The sequence below is a fragment of the Artibeus jamaicensis genome, unplaced genomic scaffold, assembly GCF_021234435.1.
Source record: "Artibeus jamaicensis isolate MK-2021 breed Jamaican fruit bat unplaced genomic scaffold, CSHL_Jam_final contig_851, whole genome shotgun sequence".
NCBI lineage: Eukaryota > Metazoa > Chordata > Mammalia > Chiroptera > Phyllostomidae > Artibeus > Artibeus jamaicensis.
Window position 1 is genome coordinate 15,610,667 of NW_026521986.1, and position 25,296 is coordinate 15,635,962.

General features: G+C 56.3%; 1 protein-coding gene across 1 annotated transcript in view; it reads left to right on the forward strand.

Moving 5' to 3' along the window:
• The window catches only part of TMEM63C (transmembrane protein 63C), a 59,859-nt gene that overhangs the window by 19,942 nt on the left and 14,621 nt on the right, over positions 1-25,296 (forward strand). The window contains exons 3-14 of the mRNA XM_037145249.2: positions 8,501-8,562; positions 10,990-11,152; positions 11,617-11,696; positions 12,111-12,192; positions 16,663-16,700; positions 19,777-19,919; positions 20,243-20,291; positions 22,074-22,182; positions 23,397-23,470; positions 24,079-24,159; positions 24,278-24,401; positions 25,163-25,296. Coding sequence (XP_037001144.2) covers positions 11,003-11,152; positions 11,617-11,696; positions 12,111-12,192; positions 16,663-16,700; positions 19,777-19,919; positions 20,243-20,291; positions 22,074-22,182; positions 23,397-23,470; positions 24,079-24,159; positions 24,278-24,401; positions 25,163-25,296 — 1,064 coding nt within the window. The 5' untranslated portion in view covers positions 8,501-8,562; positions 10,990-11,002. The remainder of the gene's footprint in view (positions 1-8,500; positions 8,563-10,989; positions 11,153-11,616; positions 11,697-12,110; positions 12,193-16,662; positions 16,701-19,776; positions 19,920-20,242; positions 20,292-22,073; positions 22,183-23,396; positions 23,471-24,078; positions 24,160-24,277; positions 24,402-25,162) is intronic.

Here is a 25,296-nt window from a genome sequence, read left to right on the forward strand (position 1 = left end):
TGAGCTCTTTGCCGGGTCTTTGCTAGCGGAAGGCTTAGTCCAGACTTGTTACCACGGAGACAGGAATTACCGCAATAACTCAGGGTCGAACTGCCTCAGCATCGCCCGGGTCTGGTGGGAATGCATTTGCTCCACAACACTCAGATAGGAGAAGTGCCACATTTCTTTTTCTAAATCAAGACAGAAACGGCTGCCTCTATCCAAAATTGCCCTCAATGCACTGTTGAACAGAGTCCCGGGGGAGGGAGGGGACAGAGACAGAGGTGGGCAGGGCTGCCCCTGAGCTGCGCGATGGGAAGCCAAGGGAATGGTGGCCGGCAACAAGCTTTGCTCATATGTGGAAGGAGGGGCTCGGCTTGAAGGGTTTGTACGGCCCCTCCAGGCATGACACTCCGCTTTGAGACCCCGGGAGTAGAGTGGGTGCCGCCCCAGCCCCACTGCCCGGCACCCTCTTCTTCAACAACTGTTTGTGAAGCACTGCACTGTGCCCAGCACCGCAGGACAATGAGCCAGCTCAGCCATAGCCTGTCATCCAGGAGCTCTCCATCCACCGGGGAGTCAGCCTTTTACTATATCATCCCATAAATAAACAGCAAAGTTTAGGTACTCACAAGGAAAATAATCCTTAACCGGGCTGAGCCAGCCAACTGCTGGGCGCTGCTCTAGGCGTCTCACGTGAATTGGTTCACGTGGTCCTCACATCCACCTAGTGAGGGGAGGTACTATTCACATCTCCATTTCACAGATCGGGAAACTGGGGCGTGGCCTAAGAGACTTGCCCAAAGACACATGGTTGGTAAATAGCAGAGGCAGGGTTTGGACCTAAGGAGTCTAGCTCTCCCTAGGGACCCACATTTAAAAGCTACACCGCGGCAGGCTGCCCCCCACCCTTCCCCAACTGAGAGCTGTGCTGAGTGGGGGCACAGAGCCCCTCCCTGATCACTGCATCTGGGCCTTGATGCTGGGGTCAGCACCACACCACATCTGCCGGCGGGGGGGTGGGGGGGTGGTTATCCATGTGGGAGGGAGGTGCCTCCAGCTTCTGGGCAGACTCCCAGGGGTCTGGTGGTTACCTTGGCCCACGTGGTACAAGTTCAAGGCTTGATCTTCCTGCATCTGGCCCAGCCAGACCCTGCGGGGAAGGGGGGAGGTGGCATTGGATTCAGGCCTTGAATCTTTCTGAGTAAGCAGCCTGTACATAAACCACAGGGCCCCTCCGCTCTCTCCACCCCATTGACAAGCTTGCCTGGGAGCTGGTCAGAATGAGGGCACTTGAAGAGGCAAGAAAGATTTGATGCAAAAGAAGGAAGGAAAGATGATCTTATACATCGTATACATGCCTAGAAATATCAAAGCCTTCCTTTCTAAATATAACTTTTTCTCATTAAAAAAATAATGCATGCTCATATTAAATGGTTTTTCCAATTCACAAAAAGTTATTAAAAGACCACAATCCCACCACCCAGACATAAATGCTCTATTTTTCTACAGGCATAATTTTGTTTTTTATTCTCTCCCTTAAAAAAATTTTTAGAATTGAGATCATCTAGTGTAACAGCATTATATCTTGCTGTTTTGACTTGTTGTCTTTTTTATCACAAGCAGGGAGTCACCCCTTCTCCCCTTGGTATCTCCCAGTCACTGACCAGCTCCCTGGGGGCCTGGAAATTGATGGCATCCCCACAGCTGCCTCTCCCTCCTGCCTCCGGCCCCATCTGGACAATGTTATGGCCACTTGCTGGCTTGGGGCCATGGGCAGAAAGACATGAACCCCTGGCTGGGGGTGCAGGGTCTTCAGGGCAAGGAGAGGACACTTCTCAGCCAGGAGAGGGCTCCAAGAGTGAGCAGGGTGAGGGAGAAGCCTTCACTCCCCGCTGCCAGCCTAGGACCAGACGGCCGCCTTCTCCCCTGGCTGCGCTCCAGCTCCCACTGCCCTCTGCAGCCTCTCCTCCTGCCGGTGGAGAGTCCCTCCTATGCAGCACAGATCTGGTGAGGCTGTCTTCCCGTACCCCAGAGACACGGCCCCACAGAGTGGGCAAAGCAGCTCTGTCCCCAATGGTGCTGCAAAAACCCCATAATGTCATGGAGCCAGACAATTAGATCCAATCCTGCCTCTGTCTCTCTCCAGTTGCATGACTTTTGGCCAGTTACTTAACCTCTGTGAGCCTCAGTTTCTCTACCTGTGAAGTGGGAATACTGACACCCACCTCTTAGGCTGCTCCCTGTTAACTTGCTTATGAGGCATCAGTGGTGGTCAGTGGGGTGACCATGAGAAGGCACCTGGTACCACGCCCAGCACTTGATGATGTCCACATCCTCTCCACCTCCTTCTGAGGCCTCCTCAGGGGCTGTGTCCACTCTGGCCTGGAGTGTGGTCTCAGAATTTTCTGTTGGCCTTGACTTTTCTCCAGTTAGCTTTGGTCTTCAATGTGGTGGCATCGTGCCTGGAGGGAGATGGGTAGTCCATTGTCCTGTGTTCAGGTCTGCTCACCGGCTGCTGGACCTGGACTAGTCACTCAACCTCTTGGTGCCCAAGATTTCTTATCTGTAAGATAGGATGATAACAGAACCTGCCTATTCTTTGTATAAGAAGCAAAAGCCACTCTAAAATCTTTAAACAAAGCAGGGTTTAATGCGGGGAATTGTGTGCTCACAAAATCATTGGCAGAGTTAACATCTGGGTCTTCAGAACAGAGCAGAACAGACCCACCTGACAAACTGCTCTTCAGCCACAGCCAGGACAGGACTACCGGAGCCTCACCTGCAAGCCAGAAATCAGAGAGCCTCTGCAGCCTGCGCCATTGCTGCCCCTCGCTGCTCACCCCAACCCTGGCCTTCCAGGATCCAGAGACTGGCATTGATCCGCTGCACAGAGCCTCTTCCTCTCAGCATTGCTGGTCGGCTGAACACAGCCCAGGCAACAGGAAGGTGGCTTCCTCCTCTCTTCCTCCTTGTAAACCTATCTCCAGTGCATCTGACTGATGGAACCTGATCTGTATTCAGAACCCCTGCTGCAAGGAAATGTTGGAAGTGCAGTTTTTAGCTTTCTAGCTTCCACAGTATAGGAAGGCGCACTGGAAAGAAATGAGAATGGGTGCTTAAAGGCTGTTGACTAGATCCAACATGTAATCTGATAGGTGCATTATGAAAGTTGGCACAGTGCCTGGAACAAAGAAATCTTTCAATAGATGTTAGCAGTTACTGGGCCAGGGGCATCAACGGGTGCTGCTGGGCCCTTGCTGCCCACAGAACCCTGGGAAACAGAAACAGCAGCAACAGCACAAGGAATGTGGTGCTGTCCGTGGTGCTGAGCACGCTTCTGCTGGTCTCAGCTGCAGGCTGGCTGCCTTATTATTTTAGAGAGCCAGGTGGCAAGGTGGAACCCCATTCACCTTCTGCTGGGGCTTCAGGGGTGTCTGAGGGGGCCATGTGAGGCTTCTGATAGAAGGCTGACCTCAGTCCCAGGAAGAAGATAGCAAAGGCAACAATCACCGTTTGTGGTACTTCAAGTTTAAAAGAATGTCTCCACGCACCATAACCTTTACTCTCCCAGACGCCCCGGTGCAGGCAGGATGGACACGGTTAAATCCATTTCACAGAAGAGAAAACTGAGCAGCAAGGGGTTAAGTCGCAGTTAATAAACAACGGATCCAGATGTACACCCAGTCTCCTGAGCCCACATCACATGTTCCTGTCACTCTGTGCTCTGACCAGGAAGCAAGCCTTGGTGACCAGCGGTGTTCTGCGAGGAGGCAAGTGTGTGTGTGCAAATGTGTGCCACGCACCCAGATTGTACTATTTCCTGCTCCTGAGTGTAGCCCTGGTATGGGCCGTCTCTCTTTCATTGAGGCCTACTGCCTGCATGCTGGTCATTGTGGGGGAACCACAATGACATGAGCCCTGTCATCAAGGCATCCAGAGACTTGCTGGGGAACTGGCTGCTAGTGTGCATGAAGAGAAAAACGAGATAAGAGTGCCAGGCAGTTGTAGCCAAGGTCAGCTGTGTAAAAAGGGTGGGGACAAGGCACAGACTGGGCTGTTCACCTGAGGAAGGCTTCGGGGAGTAGGATTTGAGCTGACCCACATGCTGTAAGTAATGACGAGACCGAGGTCTCAGCCTAGCCCAAAAGGAAGTAGCTTCAGCTCAGAGCAGAGCAAGCAGCTCTGAGACATGGGGACAGAACAGAGGGCAGGCATGGTGCCCTAGGAAGAAGTGGTCATGCCAGTGACCTCTGGCACAGGGAGAAATGCAAGCTTGGGGGTTGAAGTGAAGAGGTGGTGTGGCCCTCTGTAGGTCTCCAGCCGACTTTCCACAAACTCAGAGTGACCTGGGAGGGGGAGGGGGGATCTCCTGAGAGGAGACTGGAGGGCAGGTCTTGTGAGCTGCCCCACTGCAACTCGATTCACCCCCGAATCTCCTCGTTCTCCCTCCTCATTTGTGGGGGTCAGGAGACATTTCAGATCTGCAAGAACTCCTTAGTTAGATGCGAGTAACCCTGAAAACCTTAAGCTGGTGTTGGCTGCACCTAAGAGTTTACTAGAGATTCTCATTCTTTGAGTCTGGAGAGGAGCGTGAGCACCTGGATCTACCGAACACCTTCCAGGTGGTCCCAGCGCCCTGATGCCCACCCCAGGCTGAGGCGTCACCAATCCAAGCCTGAAAGCACTGCAGGAGGAGCCGGAAAACCCTAGTTCTGACCCCCAAAGCCACTCTTGCCCACCTCCAGCAAATCTCTTAGCCTGCTGGCAACCCTGTGCCTTCATACCTTAAGTTAGGCAAACCGTTCTTTGCTGTGAAGCTATGAGGGGGTTGAGACTCCAGGACGGTGTGGAGCGAGGAAGGGCTTCCTGACGCTGGGGGAAGATGCTAGGCCAGCTGGCCTGGTGGGCCGGGAAGGACACTAACCAGAACCCTCATGACAGTGAGACCTCCTCCCCTCCTCCACTCCTCCAAAGGACCTGGCCTCCTAGCAGTGACAACGAAGCTGGGCCACTGAGCTGATCTTGGAAAGGGGGGCCGCAGATCGGAGAGGGGGGAGCGTGGAAGCAGATACAAGGACAGTCCCAGAGCAGAAGGGGAGATGGGAGGATGTGCGCATGGACAGAAACTCCAGTTTATTTTCTCAAGGTCCAGAGCCATGGGAAGTAACCTTTCCTGTTGTTAACAAAAAGGTGATGAATTATTGAAGAGACTGAGAAGGTCAGATGGTGGGGGAGGGACAGGGCGGGGGGGAGGTGCTCTGGCTTTGTGCGCTTGGTGGGGACAGGGTTAGGGGGTAAGGGGGTCCCCCCCATCCACAGCAGCTTCTCCAAGGACATGGCCTGTGGCTACAGTGATTGCTTCTCCAAATCAAAATGCAGAGCCTATGGGCCAGCTCCTGAGAACTCATGGGGACAGTGGAGCAAGTGAGCTCGGGCAGTGCCAAGCAGTGTAGGCTGTGCGGCTGCAGACTGTGTCTCTGAGACACCTGGGATCCTAGCTCCAGCCTGGCCCTCAGAGACCTACTACCGAACCCCCCTCTTACAGACAGAAGGCCCAGTGATGACAGGGCACCTGCTCAAGGACACACAGGTGGCCCAGAGCCCCGCTGTCCTGGATCCCTCCGTCCACAGCGCTTCCCACTGCAATGCCCTGAAAGCCTAGGAAGGTTCTATCCCTGGACTCAGGTTTGAGTGAGGCCCCCACTTCCTCTGCCCCTGCCCAGCACTGACAGCCCAGCAGAGGCCCAGCAGGGCCAGGAGGTAGCAGAGCAAAGGCTTGCAAACTGGCTCTGTTCAAGAGCCAGCTCTGCTACTTACAAGTACCATGACCTTGGACAGGTTGTTTAACCTCTCTGGGCCTTAATTCTTTCTTTCATCTAGGGATGATTCTAGTACCCTAGGGTGCTTGTGAGGATTAAATGAGCTAGTATTTAAATGGGAAGTATTTATGCTACAGTAAGTGCTCAATAAATGTCAGCCATTAATAAGATTGCCCCCTCCTTAGGGCTTCCTGGATTACTGTAGCTCTGGGATATGGGCTCCCCACACAGTCGACTTGGCCTTGAGATGGTGAGTGGGGAGCAAAGGGCTGGCTGGCCTGGCTAGTTAAGACAGCAGTAGCTGAAATCAGGCCATGTCTGGAAGGACGGGTGTGAGTGATGGGCCAGAGAAGTAATAAAGACAAAGTGAGCTCTTTGAAAAAACTCTGCCCAGTTGCCAAGGAAAACTCTGTCCAGGCCTAGAACTGACTGCTAAGCCTCCAACTTTGCCACTAGAAGCTGGGATGGGGGAGAAAGGGGAAGGAGGGCCAGGCACTCCTGCTGTCGGATAAGATGTGCAGCTGAGGAAGGGAGCTGAGAATCCTGACTCACCAACCAGCATTAGCACCATCTCTAGCTGGCCTTTCTGGCCCCCAAAACAAGGCTGACATTTGCTTTCAAGCACAGCAAGAACAGAGCCAGCCACCACCTACAGGCTGCAGTTTGTGGGATCTGGGCAAGCCTTCCCACACTCCTCATCTTTCCCCTTGCCTGTCCCGGAATGGAGGTGGTGGAAGGAGATTAGGAGTGGTCCAGGCCGGGCCAATGATTGAGCACATATAGTTCTCCAGGACAGAACAGAGGGCTTTGCATGAATTATCTCATGTTCACAGCGACCCCACAAGGCAACGCTGCCGTCACCCCCACTTTCCAGATCTGGAAACTGAGGCTCAGAGAGGTGGAGTCACTGACTGTTGGTCCATCATCACCCAGAGCTAGCAACAGTGGATCTGGGGCTGAAGCCCAGACAGTCTGCTCCAGAGAGCCCATGTCTCCCTGGTGCCCTGACCGGCCTCCCTGTGCTCTGATTCGAGAGTTATGGCCAGAGAGAGGAGTTCCAGGATGTCCCCTGCACCAGGCATACTGGGGCCTCTGCTCTGTGCCCCTTTATCCTACTCAGATTTCGAGTTTTGTTCTTTCCAATGTGAGGGCTTTGGTCTCCGGAAAGCTTTCTGTCCCTCCTCTTCACACCCAAGAGCTAGCCTTCTCGCTAGAAGGGGGGGAATGTCCAGGCATAGTTTAGGGGTGAAGAGAAAAGGTGGGGTGCTGTTCTAGGTTTCCATGACAACAAGCTCCCTCCTCACTGCCTCTGCTTGCTGCTAGAAAGCTGAGGAGGGGGTGAGCCTCTCTTGTCTCTCCTTCCTCGCCTCCCCTTCAGGCTGGGCAGCCAGGTGAGCTGCAAGCCCGTGCCAACCCAACCCTGCTGGGTGGATTCCACCCCACTCCGGGCTTAGATGCTGCCACCTTGTACGTAGCTTGGGGTCCTCCCAGACGAACAGCAACCTGGGCCAGGCCTTGCAACAGCAACCCTCTTGCCAAATCCCAAAGGCTGTGAACTGCATGAAGAGGACCTCGTGCTTCTACCTCCAGGGTCTGTGCAGGGCCTGGCACGAGTAGACCTCAGTGAGTTCTTGTTGAAGGGGTGAATGAATGAATGAATGAATGAACAAATGAAAGAACAAGTCAGTGGTGCATCCTTCCTGCCAGCCACTCATATCCACCCCCACTTTCCCTCACCGCCACGCTCGCTCTGCCCTCTGGGTCTCTGCCACGCTTCCCCACCGCACTGGGCTGATCCAGGCACCCGCTCCTCACTCAGCATGGGGGTCACTTCCTTGCAGAAGCTTCTGTGACTCCTCCCCATGGCTTCCTTTACCCTGATTGGCTATCGCAGGGTGTAATGGCAGGTACCTTCACGCCTGTATGTTGCCTCAGGGAGTCTAGGAGGCTCGAGTGGGCAGGAACCAGTCTTCCAGGCCCTCAGAGCCTGGCAGGGTGCCTGGCTTGGGGTAGGTGCTCAATCTTTCTTTGAGGAAGGAAGGATGAAAGGGAGGAAGGGAAGGAGGGAGGGAGCTTTTGGAATGAAAATTATGAGGGAGTGGGAGTTGACTGGGAAAGAGCAGCATCCAGAACTGAAACCTCCTTAGATTAGAGCCGGATGGATACTGAGCTTTTCACAGCCCAGGACCCCCCTCCCCTCCTCAGACATAGTATTAACCAAATAGTAACAACCGTCCCAGTCCTCCTGGTCATGAAGCAGTTCACCTAGCTCTGCCACATCGGGGCCTGGCCCCACTCCCCAGACAGCCCTGAGGGGGGCGTATCACTTGCTGTTTGCTTTGTGTTAAAGCAGAGGATTCAACAAAGCATCTGGGAGGATTAGACAGCCGAGTACCGAAAGGAGCGCTTGGACTCCGACTCCCGCCAAACGTAAAAAGGAACTCATAATGGGTGATGGTCTTCAGTGGAGTTCAAATTAGAAGATTTTAAGGAGAAAATCTTTTAAGACCTTGAGTCAAGCAAAGATGTCTTAGATATGGTACCAAAGTATGGTTCACAAAAGAAAATGTGATAAACTGGGCTTTGTCAAAATTCAAACCTTTGGTGCCTCAAAAGATACCACGATGAAAATGAGAAGACAAGCAATGACCTGGGTGACTAAGTCTCATGGTCTCCCCTCTGTATTTGTTCTTGTGCAGCAGCCTGGCAGCCGAGCGAGCCTCCAGGCCTGAGTTGGACCCTCCCTGGAGAACTGACTCAGGTAGGAAGTCTCACTAAGGCTTTCAGAGCTTCCAGGTGCGCCTCCCTCCCCAGTTCCCCACCGGCTTCCTCTTCGAGGGCTCCCCCTAGTGGCCACCGGCAGAACGGTAGCTTCCTGCTGCAGGTGACCGACATCCTGAGAAGGTTGGATGCCTGCCCCATCCACCAAGAGACCCTAGAAATGCCCGCCCTGCTACTCTGACCCTCTGGCAGAAGGCTGCTGAAGCATACTGTGTTCCCTGTAAACACTATACGTTTACATTTTACTTACAATGTTTCAACTATGGCTAATTCTCCGTTGTCATCCCCCTTTGTTTGGCTTCCAGACACCACCCTCTCCTGCCTTTCCTTCTTCCTCACTGGCTGTTCTTCCCAGCCTCTCTTTCTGTCCCCTCCGCATCTACATGGGAGCTTCCCAAGGCTCAGACCTCGCACCTCACTCTACACTCTCCCTCTGGTGGTCCACACTAGGCCCTGGGTCCCCTCGTGCTGGTGACCCCCACGTGTGTGCCTCCAGTCTCTCTGAGCTGCACACTCACGGGTGCGGCCGTCTGCTCCTTGCTCCGCTCAGCCTGCCCAGGCCCAGCTATGGTTCCCCCAGCAGCGCTCACTTCCCCGCCCGAACCCCCGTCTGTCCTGTCCGGTAACAGCACCTGCATTTTCCCACTGCTCGGCTCACAAACAGTCGTCCTGGACTCCACGCCTCCCCACCCGCCCTGTCCAGTCCGTCAGCACTCCTCCTCGTTGGCTTCACCTTCAAAACAGTCCCAGCATCTGACCACGTCTCACCACCTCCGCTGCTTCCTCCCTGGCCCAAGCTCCATCATCTTCTGCCTGGATTTCTTTTCTGTTTTTTAAATTTTATTTATTTATTTTCAGGGAGAGGGGAAGGGAGGGAGAAAGAGGAAGAGAAACATCAGTGTGAGAGAGAAACTTCAGTTGGCTGCCTTTTGTGCATGCCCAGCTAGGGACCTGGCTCGCAACTCAGGCATGTGCCCTGACTGGGAATCAAACCAGTGACCTTCTAGTTCACAGGCCGGCACTCAATCCACTGAGCCCCACCAGCCAGGACTGCCTAGATTTCTATTGTACAATCGCCTCCTAATTGACCTTTCTGCTGCTGCTGCTTCTCAGCTTGACCCTCTCCCCCATTTATTCGCAATACAAGGATCCAAGTGAACCGTTTAATACATCTCTCATTTCATGTCACACCTTGGCTCTGCCCCTCCCAGCCCCTCCGCTCTCCCGGTCCAGCCACCTTGGCTGACTTGCTCTTCCACAGCACCGCAGGCAGCACTGCAGCCCTGGCCTCTGCTTTGCCTGAAGTGCCCTTGGCCCCCGCAGCTCTGAGCTCTGCTCGCTCTGTTCCAGTCTTTGCTCCAGGGTCGTCCCCTCAGTGCAGCCTCCCCCAATCCCGCTCTTTACAGGTCCCATCTCCCCCTCACCCCTACACTGTTCTTCCCCCCAGAATCCCACCAAGGAGGGGTTTTATTTGCCTTGTTCATTGATGCATCCTGGGCATTAGATCCTGATTAATCTGGCCCAAGGCCTCCTCACTAAATATTTGTTGAAGCAGTGAATGAGCCTACTTTTCCTGAATGGGAATGCAGAGTTTCTGGGGTCAGATGAGGTCTGGAGCCAAAGCAAATGGTCTTTTAAAACCCAGGACAACTTTGCAGATAAGCCCAAGCAGCTACCAGTCACCTCTAGTTTTCACCTGTGCTTTGCACCCTCACCCAAGCCTGAAGAACATCCAGCCAGTGACCGTGAACTCTGCAGTCCAGTCTCCCCCAAACACTCAGGCTCACTGGGTTGGCTCAGGTCCCTGGGCAGGTGCTGATCTCCCTGGTTCTAGTTCGGAGTTAGTGACTTGACTGAGTCACTGCCATATGCCAGGTACTCCCCATCCTTACCTAGTTTAGTCTTGGGAGCTATCGCCTCTCCTGGGAACTGGATCGGAGAGATGCAGGGTGTTCAAGGTGGACACCTGGGAGCCCTCCTGCAGGGGGTCCCGTGAATGCAGCGGCTCCCTCCTCCAAACCTCGTATTTCCCTCTGAGAACTGCCTCGCCTTTGTGAAGTTTGTTTATTTACCTACAAGAAAAGCTTTACAAAGGTAGAATGAAGAAGACCGTTTAGATGTGCATTTTACAATTCTTTTTGTCAAGGGATCAGTGGTACAAGATGCCAACGATCCCTGGCGGTCCGGGCTACCCTGGGAACACAGCCCAGGGTTTGAGGAAGCGGTTCTCCTACCGCGCGGGGCTGCGTGCTGTCTGAGGGTGGCCGGCCTGCCTCGACCAGCCCGGCACTGGGCGTGGGGCCTGGTGTGCGCACAGCGCACCTCCCCCTCTCCCCGGCAGGCCCCTGCGTTTTGCAAAGTGAGAGACACTTCCCGTGTCTGACCTGGACACCCCTCCGTTCACCAGGGAGCCTTGCAGGATGGCCGTCTCGCCTGGCAACCTGAACGCGGTGGACGACGCACAGAACATGTCGGTGACCGAATGCTTTCAGTCTCGGAGCACCGTCCTGCGGGGGCAGCCCTTCGGGGGCGTCCCCACGGTGCTGTGCCTCAACATCGTCTTGTGGGTGGTGAGTCCTGGGCACCATCATGAGCAGATCGCGAGGTCTCTGCTGGGGCAAACCATCGAGCTTTCACAAGGGATGCAGCAGGGGCCCCTGCGGTCCACGTGGACACCAGCTGCAGTGATGGGGACTCCCTGAATGACTGTCCCGGCCAGGGCCCTGGGGCCTCCCTTCGCCCTCCCCCTTTGTGGTTTCTTGAAGGAGCATCTCGCCCAGTAGTTCTAAACATGCCACCTGCACCTTCATTCAACAAACTCTGACACCCACTCTGGGCTAAGAGGCTGCTGGGTGGACCCTGGGAATCCAGAATTGGAAAGCTGTTATAGCCCCTGCCTTGACAGAGCTGGTCACCTGGTAGGGGACCGCCTGGTGACCTCAGGGACAGGGTTTTTCCCAGGGAAATGTAGGGGCCGGCGGAGGGGAAGGAACCTCAAGCTCCCTTGCCCTGTATCTCCCTTCCTGGCCTGCAGCTCATCATCTTGGTGTACTCCTTCCTCCGGAAAGCTGCGTGGGACTATGGGCGCCTGGCTCTGCTGATACACAATGACAGGTGAGGAGAGGCTGGGGGTCAGGCTGAGAGCTGCTCTGGCTGCCACCAGCACACGGCTGCGACCAGGGCCGGAGCTGCAGCAGGAGTCGAGTCCCCAGGTGGCATCCCATCGCCCACCCTTCCCCTGCTCTGGTCCTCCCTACACAAAGGTGACCTGAAGGGCAAGCATCTCTGGGCACGAGGCCACTCTTTCTCAGACCTCAGGCTTTCTGGAGCCCGTGACTTCCAAGATGTATTGGGCACCTGGCGACAGGGGTCATTACTGTTTGCACCCAAAGTTGGTGTGCTCGGCAAACGAGCTGAGGCGGGTCTGCCACCGGCCGGTCCTCAGCGGGGAGCAGGAGAGAAGCAAGGCAGACGCCTGAAGCCGCTTCTCTCCTTTGCCACCTCCCTGCCACTTGTCCCGCCCGGCAGCCTGACCTCGCTGATCTATGGGGAGCAGAGTGAGAAGACATCTCCCTCGGATATCTCCCTGGAGATGGAACACAAGGACAAGGTGAGTGCCGGGTGGGCCGGGGTGGTCCTGGCTCTGAGCAGCAGCCCTGAGCTGTGCAGGAAGGAACATGTTCACAGTCAGGGCTTTGCAGTCAGCCAGGCCCGATCACATCTAGCACTGTGGCCGCGGACACACTCCTCAGACTTGTCAGGCCTCAGTTTCCAGAAACACGGACACAGTAACTATACCTATTTCCTGGGGTGACAAGGAAGTCTTAGCTAATTCTAATATTTTAAAGGAACTTAAAAAACTAACTCGTCTACTTTTCCCAAATCGCCAACCCTTCTCACAGCCCAAATCCTTCCCTGAGCTCCCACTCTGAGCCAAGGGCTCACCTTCCTCTCACATAGAAGATTCAAGAAATCAGGCAGGGACTCCTTCCACTTCCTGCCAGCCCGTCTGCCCAGCAGAGCCCCGTCCTCTCTTTCCTTCCCGTTCCTGCCGAGTGCCAGCCCTCCTCCGGGGCTCGTTCGTTCACTCAGCCGGTCGCTGTGGAGCACCTGCCGTGTGCCAGCCGCTGGTCGGGGGGCTGGGCACCGGGCAGCGAATAACACGGGCGGGTCCTGCCTCGTGGCGCTTCCTCCCTGGGTGAGAGACACCCAGACGGACGCATGTAGGGCAGTGGGGGGTGTGTGAAGGAAAAGGGGGCAGGGAAGGCGCCGGACAGCGATGGAACGGGGGAGGCATTGCAGTCACTGGGCAGGGATGGTCTGGGGCACAAGGTGATGTCTGCGTGGGGACAAAATGCAGACGAGGGGGCCCTGCAAACTTCCCTCGCCCGCCTCACCTCCCAGGACGGCCTGCCATCCTCCGCCTGGTCGGTCGCAGGCGGCTGCGCTTGCTTGTCTTTGTTTCCTCACCTCCCCTTGACTCCCCAGCTCCCTCGAGTGTGGCTTCCACCCCCACATCCCACCCCACGTGGTTAATACCTCCAGACGGCAGCCCCCAAGTGCGCAGCGGCCCCGTGCCCGATGCCCAGTGGACTGTCCTCCGTTCTCACCTGGTCTTGTCTGATCTCTCGGGAACAGCCGACCCCGTGGGCCGGCTTTCCTTCTCCAACAGGCTTCTTGGTTGCTTCCGCTGACGGCAGTCTCTCTGGGTTTTCTTTCTGTTTCTCTGCCTCTTCCTCTTGGACCCCTCAGCAGGTGCCCCCTCCACGCTGCAAATTCCCCACAGCCGATCCCAGACCACCCTCCCCTGGGTCTCCACTCCCTCTCCCCCGGAAACGTCAGCCACGCTCATGGCTTCAGTTGCTGCCTGCACACCGATCCCTCCTAAGCTCCTCTCCAGCTAAACCTTCCTCTGGCCTCCTGCCCTGTTTGTCCCACAGCCTTCAGAATATCTCCACTTGGGGATTGTAAAGGTGTTCGTGTTTAATTTGTCCCAAACATGCCCTGGTCTCCCTCCCTAGAGCCCTGGTCTCAGACTTTCCCACCACCCACCCGCTGCACCCCCCTCGCTCTTTCCCAGGCCCCTGGGCACAGCCAGCTCACGGCCAAGCTGTGCTGGTTCTACCTTCTCAGCTGCGTTTCTCTCCACTTCTCCCCCAACCCCCCATCCAGGCCTCTGTCGGCCTCTTGCCTGGATGCCTGCAGTGGGCTCTAACTGATCTCTAGGTCCACACTTGTCCCCTGCCCCATCCAGAGTGACCCTCAAGAACGGGGACACCCATTCCCCTGCCTCAGCCTTCAGTGGCTTCCTAGTGCTCTTGGAATAAACTGCAGATGCCTTGATCTCGTGGTTTGGCCTCTTGCCCACCTGTCAGTCTATCTTCCTCCTTCCAACTCCTCCACCCCTGGCCCATCGGCCATCTTTTAGATCCTCAAAAGCGCCACCTCCTTCCCCTGCTCTTCCCTCTGCACCTCCCCCACTGGCCTGTCTCTGAGCCAACACACCCACCCTCTGTTCGGACTCAGGCACAGCACCGCTTCCCCACCCCGTCTGGGTCTGCAACCAGGGAGAAAGCTTTCCTCTTCCTCTCGCTCTTCACCAGGCTGCAATGGCACGCCTACCGCGTCGGGCTGGTGTACCTGCTTTCCCAGGGAGAGCCAGGGCGGACCCGATCACTGCTGTCCTGGCTCCCAGTCCAGCCTGCTGTGTAATTAGGATGCGACACAGATCTATTGGGTCCAGTGAGTGAGTAGACATATACTCCTTACTAAGTCCCTTTACTTGCCAGGATCTTCCGGTCGGAGTGGGGAGCCTGCCAGGTTCTTCCTCCATAGGGTGGGGACAGGCGCACTTGCCTCGCAACGTGGCTCTTGGGTTTCTTTGTAGAAACATCACTTTGGTTGGTATTTAAATTTAAAATGACAAAAAATCATTGTATTTAAAAAGTATCTAAGAAGAGACATTGTCATGGCAGCTAAGGGCAGTCAAACTGGAGAGAGTTGAACTGTGGCAAGGACGGAGAGTGTCCCAGCCAGGACGGAGGTCCGAGCCGGGCCAAGTGGTGTGGGAAGCAAACGGGGCTCCCCAGGGCCCCCATGCCAGTCAGGGCAGCCGCCATCGCCCGTGTGTCGGAGTGGGGAGGATAGGGCCGCCAAGATAGGTGCGGCGAACTCACCGCTGTCTTTCGGTCTTGTCAGCTGAGCTGGCCCCTGGGAACGTGTGGCCCTTCCCACAGGGGTGGGGACCAGAGGGGAGGTGGCATCTGCTTCTCAGGCCCACTGTTCAGCTGCTAAGTGTTCTGAATGGGTTGTGCCTTTCGGAACTACGATATATATATGCAGGGGTGTGTGTGTGTGAGAGAAAGAGAGAAACAGAGAGAGGGATGAGTCCACACGGGCTCGCTCACGCATCTGTGTCCATGTGATTTTCATGGGTACACAGGCCACACTTCTACTTACTGGCTCTGCCCTTTCATGATGGTCTTGTCCTGTGTGAATTCCAGGACATGTATGTACCCCGTGTGGCAAACACCTGTGCACCTGTCAGCAAAGGGGTGGAAATGATTCCAGGGAAGGCGTGCCCTCCACTGTGCATAACCGTGAGGAGCCATCGACAAACCTGCTTGTTCCCTTAGGAATCACAGCCCTGTTTGCCCAGAGGTGGGCTGTGGGGAGAGACTCCCCACGCAGGGAGGGGTGGCATGGAGACTCTCAGCCCAAGTCTCGTCTTGCACTGCGGCCCCTCCCTGGGGATCTTCCCAGCCGCTGCCGCCGTCATCATGGTGCTGCTCCTCGTCATTGCTCTGACTCATGCCTGGGCATCTGACCTTATTTTAGTTCTCCAGGATGTAGCTAGGGAAATGGGGCCTCTGCAGTGGGCGCTCCCTGAGTGGACATTCCCACTGTCAATCAACCCAACACAAAGAGGGGGACCTAGAAGGTAGGCCTTATGCAGAAGGCAGCAAGGAACTTCCTCCTTTTCTTGTTTGTGTGTCCCGCATCGCTTCCTTTTGGGACATACCCCCTCCCCCAATCCCTGTGGTTCTAGAGGACCATCAACCAATGGGACTGCCTGGTTCACTGACGTGCTCATGACCCAAAAGGGGCCCATCAAGAGCTGCAACCTTTCCCAGGGTTTTGTTACAAACCCCCTGGGGTCCCAGAAGGATGCATATGCCAGGGTAACTTAACCCAGTCCCCTCACACACACTCTCCCTTAGATGGCTCCCTCTCTAGGCCCTCCCAGCTCCGCCCCCCAAGGCCGAGGCCACCTCCCCCCACCACCCAGAAACTCCACACAGCAAGACCCCAAGAGAAAGGCATAACCAGCAGGACCCTCAGATGCAAGACAAGAAACCCAGCTCAAAAAAGTCTTACAACAAAGGGTAATGTGGGGCTTGAGTGTGGGGAAATACAAGAGGAGCAGCTGCTTCAGGTACAGTTAGATCCAGGAAGCCTAGAGTTGCCACCAGGATCCCCTCTCTGGACCTTTCTCTCAGACATGGTCTCCAAACTGGCCTTTTCTCTCAGACATGATCCTGTGCACGGCACCAACAGCGCCACACCACCTCAGGCTGCGTGGTATTCAGAGGGAGGAGGACCCTCTCTCCCAGTACCCACATCAGTCCTCATAAGAGAATTCTGAGGGGCTCTACTTGGGTCATAGTCCCCTTGGTCACCTGACCACTGGTGGCAGCTGCCTACTTGATGGACAGCCCATGAGACATGGGGAGGGGCAGTTCCCAGAAGGAAACAATGAGGGGCAGGTGGAAAGCCACCAATGTCCACCCCAGAGAGAGTCCCTTCTCTCCTTCTAGACCAGGCCCTCATTTCCAGTCCCAGGAAGCCAGATGCCAGGGATGGCGACTCACTAAGGAGGCCTCTCCCTCCACAGTCACTACTGAGTCCAGACCACGTCAGCTTCCTCCCAGGACTCAGGCTCTGTCTTGATGTCTCCGCCTGAGAAGGAGACCCCACATGGACACTGCCTTGGATGACCTGCCTGCTGCCTGGGTTCCCGGAGCCGGAGGGGGCGGGCCCAGGCTTGAAGTTTCTCACGCTTTCTCTCCTTTTTCCCCAGGGCTTCTATTCCTGGTTCTTCAACACCATCACCATGAGGTAAGTGCCCAAACTTTCCGAGTGTGTGACTGCAGAGTTGCCTTGTTTGGGGGAGGGGGTGGGGCAGAGTTGCTTGCCCTGCAGGGCTAGGCCTAGGCCTCGGTTCTGTGCCCCGCTCCCCACGGACCGCCTCACCATGGCTCAAGCAGAGGATGCTCTGGGTTGCCGTTGGGGACATGGGAACTGGACGTGGCCCACAGCCCACTTTGTCTCTGTCCCGGCTCTCAAGAGAGGACCATTTTCAGATGCTTGTAAAAATACTTTTACGAACTCCAAACCAGGAAAGAGAACTCCTTCCTGTGTGCTATTTGCTTTATTTCTGTGGCCATCATTCATCATGTTTGTCAAACGGGAAACAAAAGAACACACAGGGCAGAAGGGTAGGCTCCCTCTCTCCGCGAACCGGCGCCTGATGACGGAGGGCTAGCCCCTGGCCCACCTCACCTTCTGCACCTCGTAGCACCAGACCCCGTTTGGTAAGGAGAGAGGCCCCGGGTCACCTGTGTTGTCCTGAGTCCCCCATACCAGACACATGTATCGGTCAAGCATACTTACAGAGCTTCATGGCCCCCATGCATGTGTACACAAGCCCATACATACACGCATGCACACATACGTGCACACACACAGCTCTGCCTCCACCCCAGTGCCCTGTGTGTTCCTGGGCTTCCCCTAATCATCCCCACTCCTCCTGCCCAGCCCAGACCCGTCCTGCGGGGCCCTTTCTTGCCTGGCAGTGCCTGCCTTCGGGCGCCCCCTCACTGCCTCCAGAGGCCCCCTGCTCCAGGGGGCCTGGCTGGCCTGCTCATTTGCTTCTTTGCAAACGCTCATAGGACTGCTATTTCTGGGGATCCCTGGCGTTGGAGCCCCAACCCCACTGATGGGGAACTCCCCCGGGCCTCGGCCTCCAGTCTTCCTTTATGGTTCCCCAGAGCCCCCGGAAAGCAATGTGGCTAATTTGTGTGTGGTTCAGGAAGCTTAGCCACATGTTGCGGGGAGCGGAGAGGAGACTTTGATTTCTGGGCACCTTCTCTTATTTTGTTCTGTTAACTTTTGAAACCTGCACAAGCTCACATACATACATTTCATTAAGAGAAACACGAAAGTCCACCTGTGTCCCTCACGGCCCTCTTCACGAACCCTCTCTGCAGGGGCAATCCTGTCACAGTTTCAGGGAATTTTCTTTTCAACAAGCATCCACTATTTTTGCATTTAGAAAATCACTAATGAGGCATATGAGTATTTGGAACGTGTTTGTCCTGGGAAGCTGTATGGGTTAGCTCTAGGTTCCTGGGTTCAGCAAATTTGTGAACAATGGCGAATCAGCCAGCCCTGTGCACGGGGAAGGGGAGGCAAAACGGCAAAGGGGGGCCTGCCCTCACTGCGCACATCCTCGGGTCTGAGGCCCACGTTCCGGAGTTGCCCTGCTGCCTGCTGGCGTGTCAGTGGGTGTTCACGGGGCAGGGGAGAAAGTGTCTGTGTGCAGAGGGCAGGCACATGTGTAGAACATAAAGCTTCATATCGTCGGCATCTGTGTTGTGCACGTGAATAGGAAATAAAAGATGCAGGACACCGCACGGGTGTGTATCTGTGTACAGCTGTTCCTGTGTGCGTGCCTGGGCCTGGAGGCCAGTCTGTATGGGTGTGTGTGTGAGCATCCTCTTCCTCCTGCCCCCCCCACCCACCCAAAGGCCCCTCCATCATGAACACATTGTCAGGGGAGGGAGGGAGGCTGCGCAGTGCAGCCTAGTTGGCCGTGCAGTCTAGTTGAAGAAGCGAAGGGTTAACAAGACTTGCTACGTATAATTTCCTAATGGGAGGTGTTTATAATGGGAGAGCAAGAAATTCCATCCAGGAGGATCAGGAGAAACAGGGTTTCAAGCTAGGCTTTGAAGGATGGGAAGAATTTCGACCGCTGTGACGTGGAGGGTCCATCAGAAGTAAAGGACTGTGTGAGCAAAGGTTTGGGGCAGAGATGGGCAGGAAGTGTTCAGAAATGACAGTTCTTCTGAAGTGGCTGGAAACAAGGGTACAGGGCAAGAGAAGGGCTCAAAGGCTCAGCCGGTATCCTGACCACTGTACTAAGGCAGTAGGGAGCAATGACTTTTTAAAAATCCTCACTCAAAGACATTTTTTCATGTTTTTTTTTCTTGGAGGGGGAGAGGAAGGTAGGGAGAGAAACATTGGTATGAGAGAGAAACATAGATTGTTTGCCTCCAATACACTCCCAGACCAGGGATAGAACCCATAACCTAGGTGTGTTCCCTGACTAGGAATTGAACCCAAAACCTTTTGTTTATGGAACAATCCTCCGACTAACCGAGCCACACCGGCCAGGGCAGCAAGTACTATTTCTGAACAGGAAACTCAGGATGGTGTCTGTTTGCAGGCAGGACGCTGGGGGGGGGGGCAGGTGGGTAGCGAAGGGCAGCTGGGAAGGTTTGAAGGCAAGGTGAGCAGCTGAGGAGACTTTTCCAGTGTCCAGGTGACAGGAGGTGGTGGCCAGGGAAACGGCGGGGAGGAGGCACAGGCGACAGAGCTCAGGGGCTGCAGTCAGTGGGCCACGGCTTCCACCTGGTTAAGAAAGAGGGAGAGATCAAGGCCTGGCTGCTGGGGTGCACAGTGTTGCCTCTCATTGGAAGACGGTGGCACACGAAGAGCTGGGGAAATGATGAGATATGGCCAGGCCAAGCGTGTGAGCTGACCAGCAAGCCGTTGAAAAAACAGGATAAAACCTTGGGAGAAAACATGGAGCTGGTGGCTTAGGTGGGGGCACAGAGGCTGTAGCTGAAGTCACAGGAGCAGGCGGGAGCGGTCCTGGTTTTTGTTAAGAAACGAGCACTTCTGTGTTCTTATGCGTGACACAGCCTCTGTCTTTGATGAGCCCGTGAAATTCAGTGAGGTACGTTCCAGCCATAGCAGTGGCTTTAAAAGAAATGGTGATACTTCTCACAAAAATTCAAACTTGGGCACAGGGGGTGATCTTCTCTCCCTTTCCTCTACCTGCTCCCCACCCCCGACTGGAGCTGCGGCCACACTGGCTCCTGAGAAACGTCCTTGTCTCTGTCTCTCCCAGGAACGAAGATCTGATCAGCAAGTGTGGAGACGATGCCCGCATCTACATCTCGTTCCAGTACCATCTCATCATCTTCATGTTCATCCTCTGCATCCCGTCCTTGGGCATCATTCTCCCCATCAACTACACTGGGAACGAACTGGGTAGGCAGGGTTTCGGGTTCTTGGAGGGTTGCTGAGCTCATCATTCCACTCGGGGCGGGACTGCAGGTTCCTTTGACAAGTATCTAGCCGGCATCAACTGTGTGTCCGCCACGCACTGGGGATGCCTCACCAGGACTGGGTTTAGCTTCATGGTCGAGGAGCCCCAGTCAGCAGATGCAGGAAGAGAAGGAGGCCTCTGCTGTTTCTGTTGGGAACTAGAAGGAAGAGCAGGTCACGGGCCCTGGGCACTCATTCGAGAAGCTGGAATTCTTGGCACCGCACCAGGCACCAGGCTTGAGGTCAGCTTTTTTCTTCTCCTTCAGAAAAGAACAGTCACTTTGGCCGGACCACCATCATCAATGTCTCCACAGAGTAGGTACCTGACCCTCTTACCTCCCATTCTACTGGCGGGGGTGTTGGCGGGAGAGAGGTGGTCCAACCTGTGGGTCCATAACATGGGTACCTCTTGGCTGATGAGAAAGGCCTGGTTTCCACGGGAACCCAGGTGCTAAGTGAAATGCCAGAAGTTGTATTCTCGTGGTGGGGGCAGAACGCCTGGTGCCTCAGTGTTCCCTGCAATGAGCGTCTCTATTCGGTGTCTCTGTAATGGGTGGAACGACCCAGCCAGCCACCCCTGAAGACTTGGGGAGGTGGCCCTATTTGCTTAGTATGTCCAGTTCCCAACAGGCAATGACCGCATAGCAAGTAGAGGTTTGAGGTGTTGCTTCCCTGCCCACAAAAGCAGGGCCAGGTAATTGAGTGAAGCATAGACCGCAGTGGAGGGACAGAAGAACCCGGGTTCATGCCCCACATCTGCCATTAGCTGGCCCCGGGTCTGGGACAGTGCATCTGGCCCTCTGAGCTTCATTCCTAGTCTATAGCTGGGGAAGGGCTGTTGGCCATGATCTCTAAGCCTCCTCTAGGCCTCATGGTCTAGGAACCATGGACTTTTAATGTCAGCCAACCCAATGGGTGTCCAAATTGCTCGCCAGATGGAAACTTCCTGGTCCATGCTGAGAAAATGGGCCCACCAGGTGTCTTGGCCGGGCTTGGCCGACTCCCTGAGAAAGGGGAAGCAGCAGTTCCTGCAGGTGTGAGTGAGGTTCCCACGCTCCTGCCCGCCCTCCCCTCTCCTGACCCCCCTGCCCCCGCACCCCTGCGATCCATCAAACTCCCCAGCCAGCAGGATGCGGCCTGGTCTCTCCTCACCTCCCTTTCAGCCAGCCCCTCCTGGGTGCTGCCGACCCCCGGGCAGGGCTTACCAGCTTCTGCCCAGGCCGCCGCACCTGGCGGGAGGGCAGTTCCTGCCACTGCCCTGGTGTGAGGCACCCACACCTTCCCAGTAGTTTTAGATAAGACAGCAAAGTGCCTCCAACATCCGTAAACCCACACTGGCGGAGAGCCGGAATGTTCCTCAGAGACCCCCTCTGAGGGAGCTGCAGCCCGAGCGTCCAGCTAGATGGGGAGCATTAGGTGAAATGTCGGATGCCGGTGCAAATGGCAAGGAGATATTTTGAAGCCGGGCAAGCCTTCCTCTCCTCAAACAGCACCAGATAAGGTGGCCCTATTTCTGAATAGTCATCCTGGCCAGAAGCCTTGGGACGGCGTCACGTGAGCCCACAGCCCAAATATCACCGCTCTTCCTGCCCCGGGAAGGTGTCGCCAGTCTGCCGGGTCCTCCTTCTTCCTGGCCTGTGAACGACCCCGGACTCCCGCATCCCAGAGGTCGGGCAGCAGTGGAGGTCTGAGTCACCGCCACTCAGAGCACAACATAGCGGTGACGCAGCCGCGAAGTCTCACGGCTTCTGCTGAGGCCAGGAGTGACCTCAGGCAGCTCACCTACCACCCTGCCCCTAGGGGTAAAATAAAGATAGTCACTGCCCTGCCCTCACGTGGTGTGAGAGTCTAGTGAGGAAACGTATACAAAGCACCTGGTCCCACCCTGGGCCCGGCATAGAGCAGGCAGGCAGAGAATGGCAACCTCCTGTAGCTAGAGCCGGACACAGTCGTCCCACCACAGCTGTCCCTTCCGGGGGCCTGAGTGTCTGGAAGCGCCAGAGGGGGGTCGGGGGACACTGTGTGTGTGGGAGAAGGGGCATGGGGAGACTGTGGGTGGGAGAGGGGCCTCACCCTCCTGTGCCTTGCTCCTGGCAGGAGTAAGGTCCTGTGGCTGCACAGCTTCCTGTCCTTCCTCTACTTCATCACCAACCTCCTGTTCATGACTCACCACTGCTCAGGGTTGGTGCTCAGGAAGAGCTCCAAGGTAATGGAAAGAGCTCCCGGGACTGCTCTCCCCCAGCGAGGCCCCTCCCCCTCTGGACCCTGCCAGCCCCAGCCTCCAAGGCCTCTCTGCCACACAGCTCAGCGTGGGGAGCCGGCCCCCGCAGCCCCCTGAACCAGCACCTGGCACCCCAGGTGTCAAACCACTGAGCCACTTCCAATCCTGGTGGTGGAGAGCTGCTCCTAGGTGCCTCCTGCCCTCCACCCTTGCTGCCCTGTCCCCTCTCCAGGGACCCCTGGACTCACCATCCAGAAACTCAAAAGTTAAGAAAAGGTTGGACCAGCATCATAAGGGGCCAGTGCCCTCTGCTGAGCCACTGGCTAAATATTTTCACTAGTCTTGCCCACTCCGGCCATTCAGAATCTTCCTTCCAGAATCTTCCTGAGGTCAGAGACCCTATGTTCTGTCCCCATGTCTCCCCACTGTCTTGGTTTGTGTTATCTACCCTCCCCCACTACCACTTCCCAAGCAGACCCTGACACAGGAGTTGAACAGCTTTGGTTTATCCGGAGGCGATTCCAGAAAAACCACGGGTGGGGGGCAGTGAGCCTGGGAGAGAAGACCTCGATGAAAGGGGGCAGCAAGGGGCAACTCACCCCTGTGGGAGCTGGCACCTGATCCCACGGGAGCTCGGAGAATCAGAGGAGGGCATGCGCCAGAGAGTTTCCCAGCTGGTGGGGAGCAGTGGGCGGTGTGCCCCAGCAGTGCCCTGTTCATCGGTGGCTGAGGCTGCTTTCGGGGGGGTTTTAACTCTGCTCTACTTGCAGCGCACATGGGCGGGGCACGCTCCCCAGGCCAGGACAGAGACTCGGCAGAGTCCCGGTGTTCAAAGTGCTCGGGAGTCTTTGGGGGGTGACAGAGCAGGGGGTGTGGGCAGGCAGCTCAAGGGAGGGCCGTGAGAACTGTCGGCCCTAGTGCGAAAGGGAAGGACCGCCCTTGGCTTCTGCCCTCAGCCTTTCAGAGGCTCAGTGGGCAGAATCAGCTCCTTCAAGACCTCCCACCCTCATCAACTGATTGCGTCACCTTGCCCAGCACCCAAACCCACGTGCCCCTGAACAGTTCCCCCGAGTGCTCCCACCTGCCAGATGTGGCAAGTAGAAGGCCTGCTCCAGAAGCTTCTGGGCCACCCAAAGCCTCCACACCCAGGAGCCCAGTGTGCACTTGGTCTCACTTCTCCATTCACCCTCTCCACCTAGGTCTCAAGGACACTGATGATCACCTACGTCCCCAGAGACATCCAAGACCCAGAGGTCATCATTAAGCACTTCCAGTAAGTGGGTTGGTGATCTGAGCATGGGTCGCGCCCCCCCCCCCCCCGGCACCCTTCCTGGGTAGCGAGTCAGCACAGGTGGGTGGGATGAGAGACGCCCCAGGCGGCAGCTGACTGAGCTACAGACCAGGCTTTCAGGATGGGGGAGTCCTAGAGCCACAGCAGGGCTTCTGATGTCAGGGTTCCCCAAGCGGCCTGGGTGTGGAGGGGATGTGGGTGGGGAGAGCTCATTTTCCTTTCCCTTGTTGCTCTAATGATGAGCCCAGGGAGGTGCTGGGCCATGGTCCCCTAGAATAGGTCATCTTGACACATCTTTTGTGACCCAGGTTCCCAGCTGCGGGGGCTGATTGTCTTTCCATGAGCGTCAACTTCCCGCTCTGCCCCTTGGCCCTGTTCTGGGTCATCTGGGGAGCACGTGGCCAGTCTCAGGTCACTGGGGATCAACTCTGAAGTTTGGCTTTAGGGGCAAGAGCTGGATGCTCCCCCCAGGAACCAGGAACCACAGGCAGTGGTGCCACCCGGCCCTGTGGGCTGTTGCTGTGGGCACAGGGCAGGGGGCACAGTCCCAGCGCCACAGCGGGCTCAGCATCCATTGTTTGTGGCTGCAGCGAGGCCTATCCGGGGTGCATAGTGAGCAGAGTCCACTTCTGCTACGACGTCAGGAACCTGATTGACTTGGATGATCAGAGGTGAGGCTGCAGCGGGGCCTGTCTAGATCTGGGGTGGGGGCAGCAGTGAAAGACGTGGCTCCACTGGCCCCTGACCACAAGATTCCCTCCCCACCCTCCACTGCCTGCCGGCTGACAGGCGCCATGCAATGCGGGGCCGGCTCTACTACACGGCCAAGGCCAAGAAGAGTGGGAAGGTGATGATCAAGACCCACCCTTGCTCCCGCCTGTGCTTTTGCAAGTGCTGGACCTGCTTCAAAGAGGTAAGTGGCACAGGTGTCCAGGGGCACCGCAGAGGAGGGGCTGTGGCACTGGGTCCCCAGACCCTGTCCAGACGCAGGCAGCGCACCCCCCGGCCCACTCGGTGTGCTCTGGTGCCGCGGCAGCACCGTCCCCCTTTCTTCCCGCCCAGCCCGCCTCGCTGTTGAGAATGTCCAGGAGCTGAAGCCTTTCTGGGCCGCCTGCAGAGCGATCCAGGAGGCTTGCTCTGGCCCACTTCCGGTCTTGGTTGGGAGGACCAGAGAGAATACCACAGGCTGCTGCAGCCTGCCGGGCCTCGGGCTTTCAAGGAGATAGGACAGGAACACACGGAGATGGCAGGCCCATCTACCACTCACCCTGCTGTGGCTAAAGGACAGCCTCCAGACTCGAGCACCTGCCTCAGGACGGCCCTTAACCCTCGTCCGGAGACAGTCACCCCCTCTCCTGCACATGCCGCAGGTGCATTCATTCACTTCCCTGGGGTCCACCCTAAGTCCCAAAGCACCCCGTAGCCCCAGCTGTGCCTCACTTTCCCCAGATGTAAGGGCAGAGAGCTAATTTTAGAGTCATGGCCTCTTGCTGTTCTACGATTGGGTTCTTAGAACCCCCCAGGGTCCTGAGCCAGACTTCAGAGGGAGGTGGGGGCGGAGCTGAGGCCTCAGGCCCACCCTCCCCGGGCTGCTGAGTGGAGAGCAGCCCGGTACCAGGTGAGGCCCTCCTGGAGCTCAGCCCCACCAGCTCGGAGGGCTGCGTCTCGCCCCAGGTAGATGCAGAGCAGTACTACAGTGAGCTGGAGGAGCAGCTGACCGATGAGTTCAACGCTGAGTTCAACCGCGTTCGGCTCAAGCGTCTGGACCTGATCTTTGTCACCTTCCAGGACTCCAGGATGACGAAGCA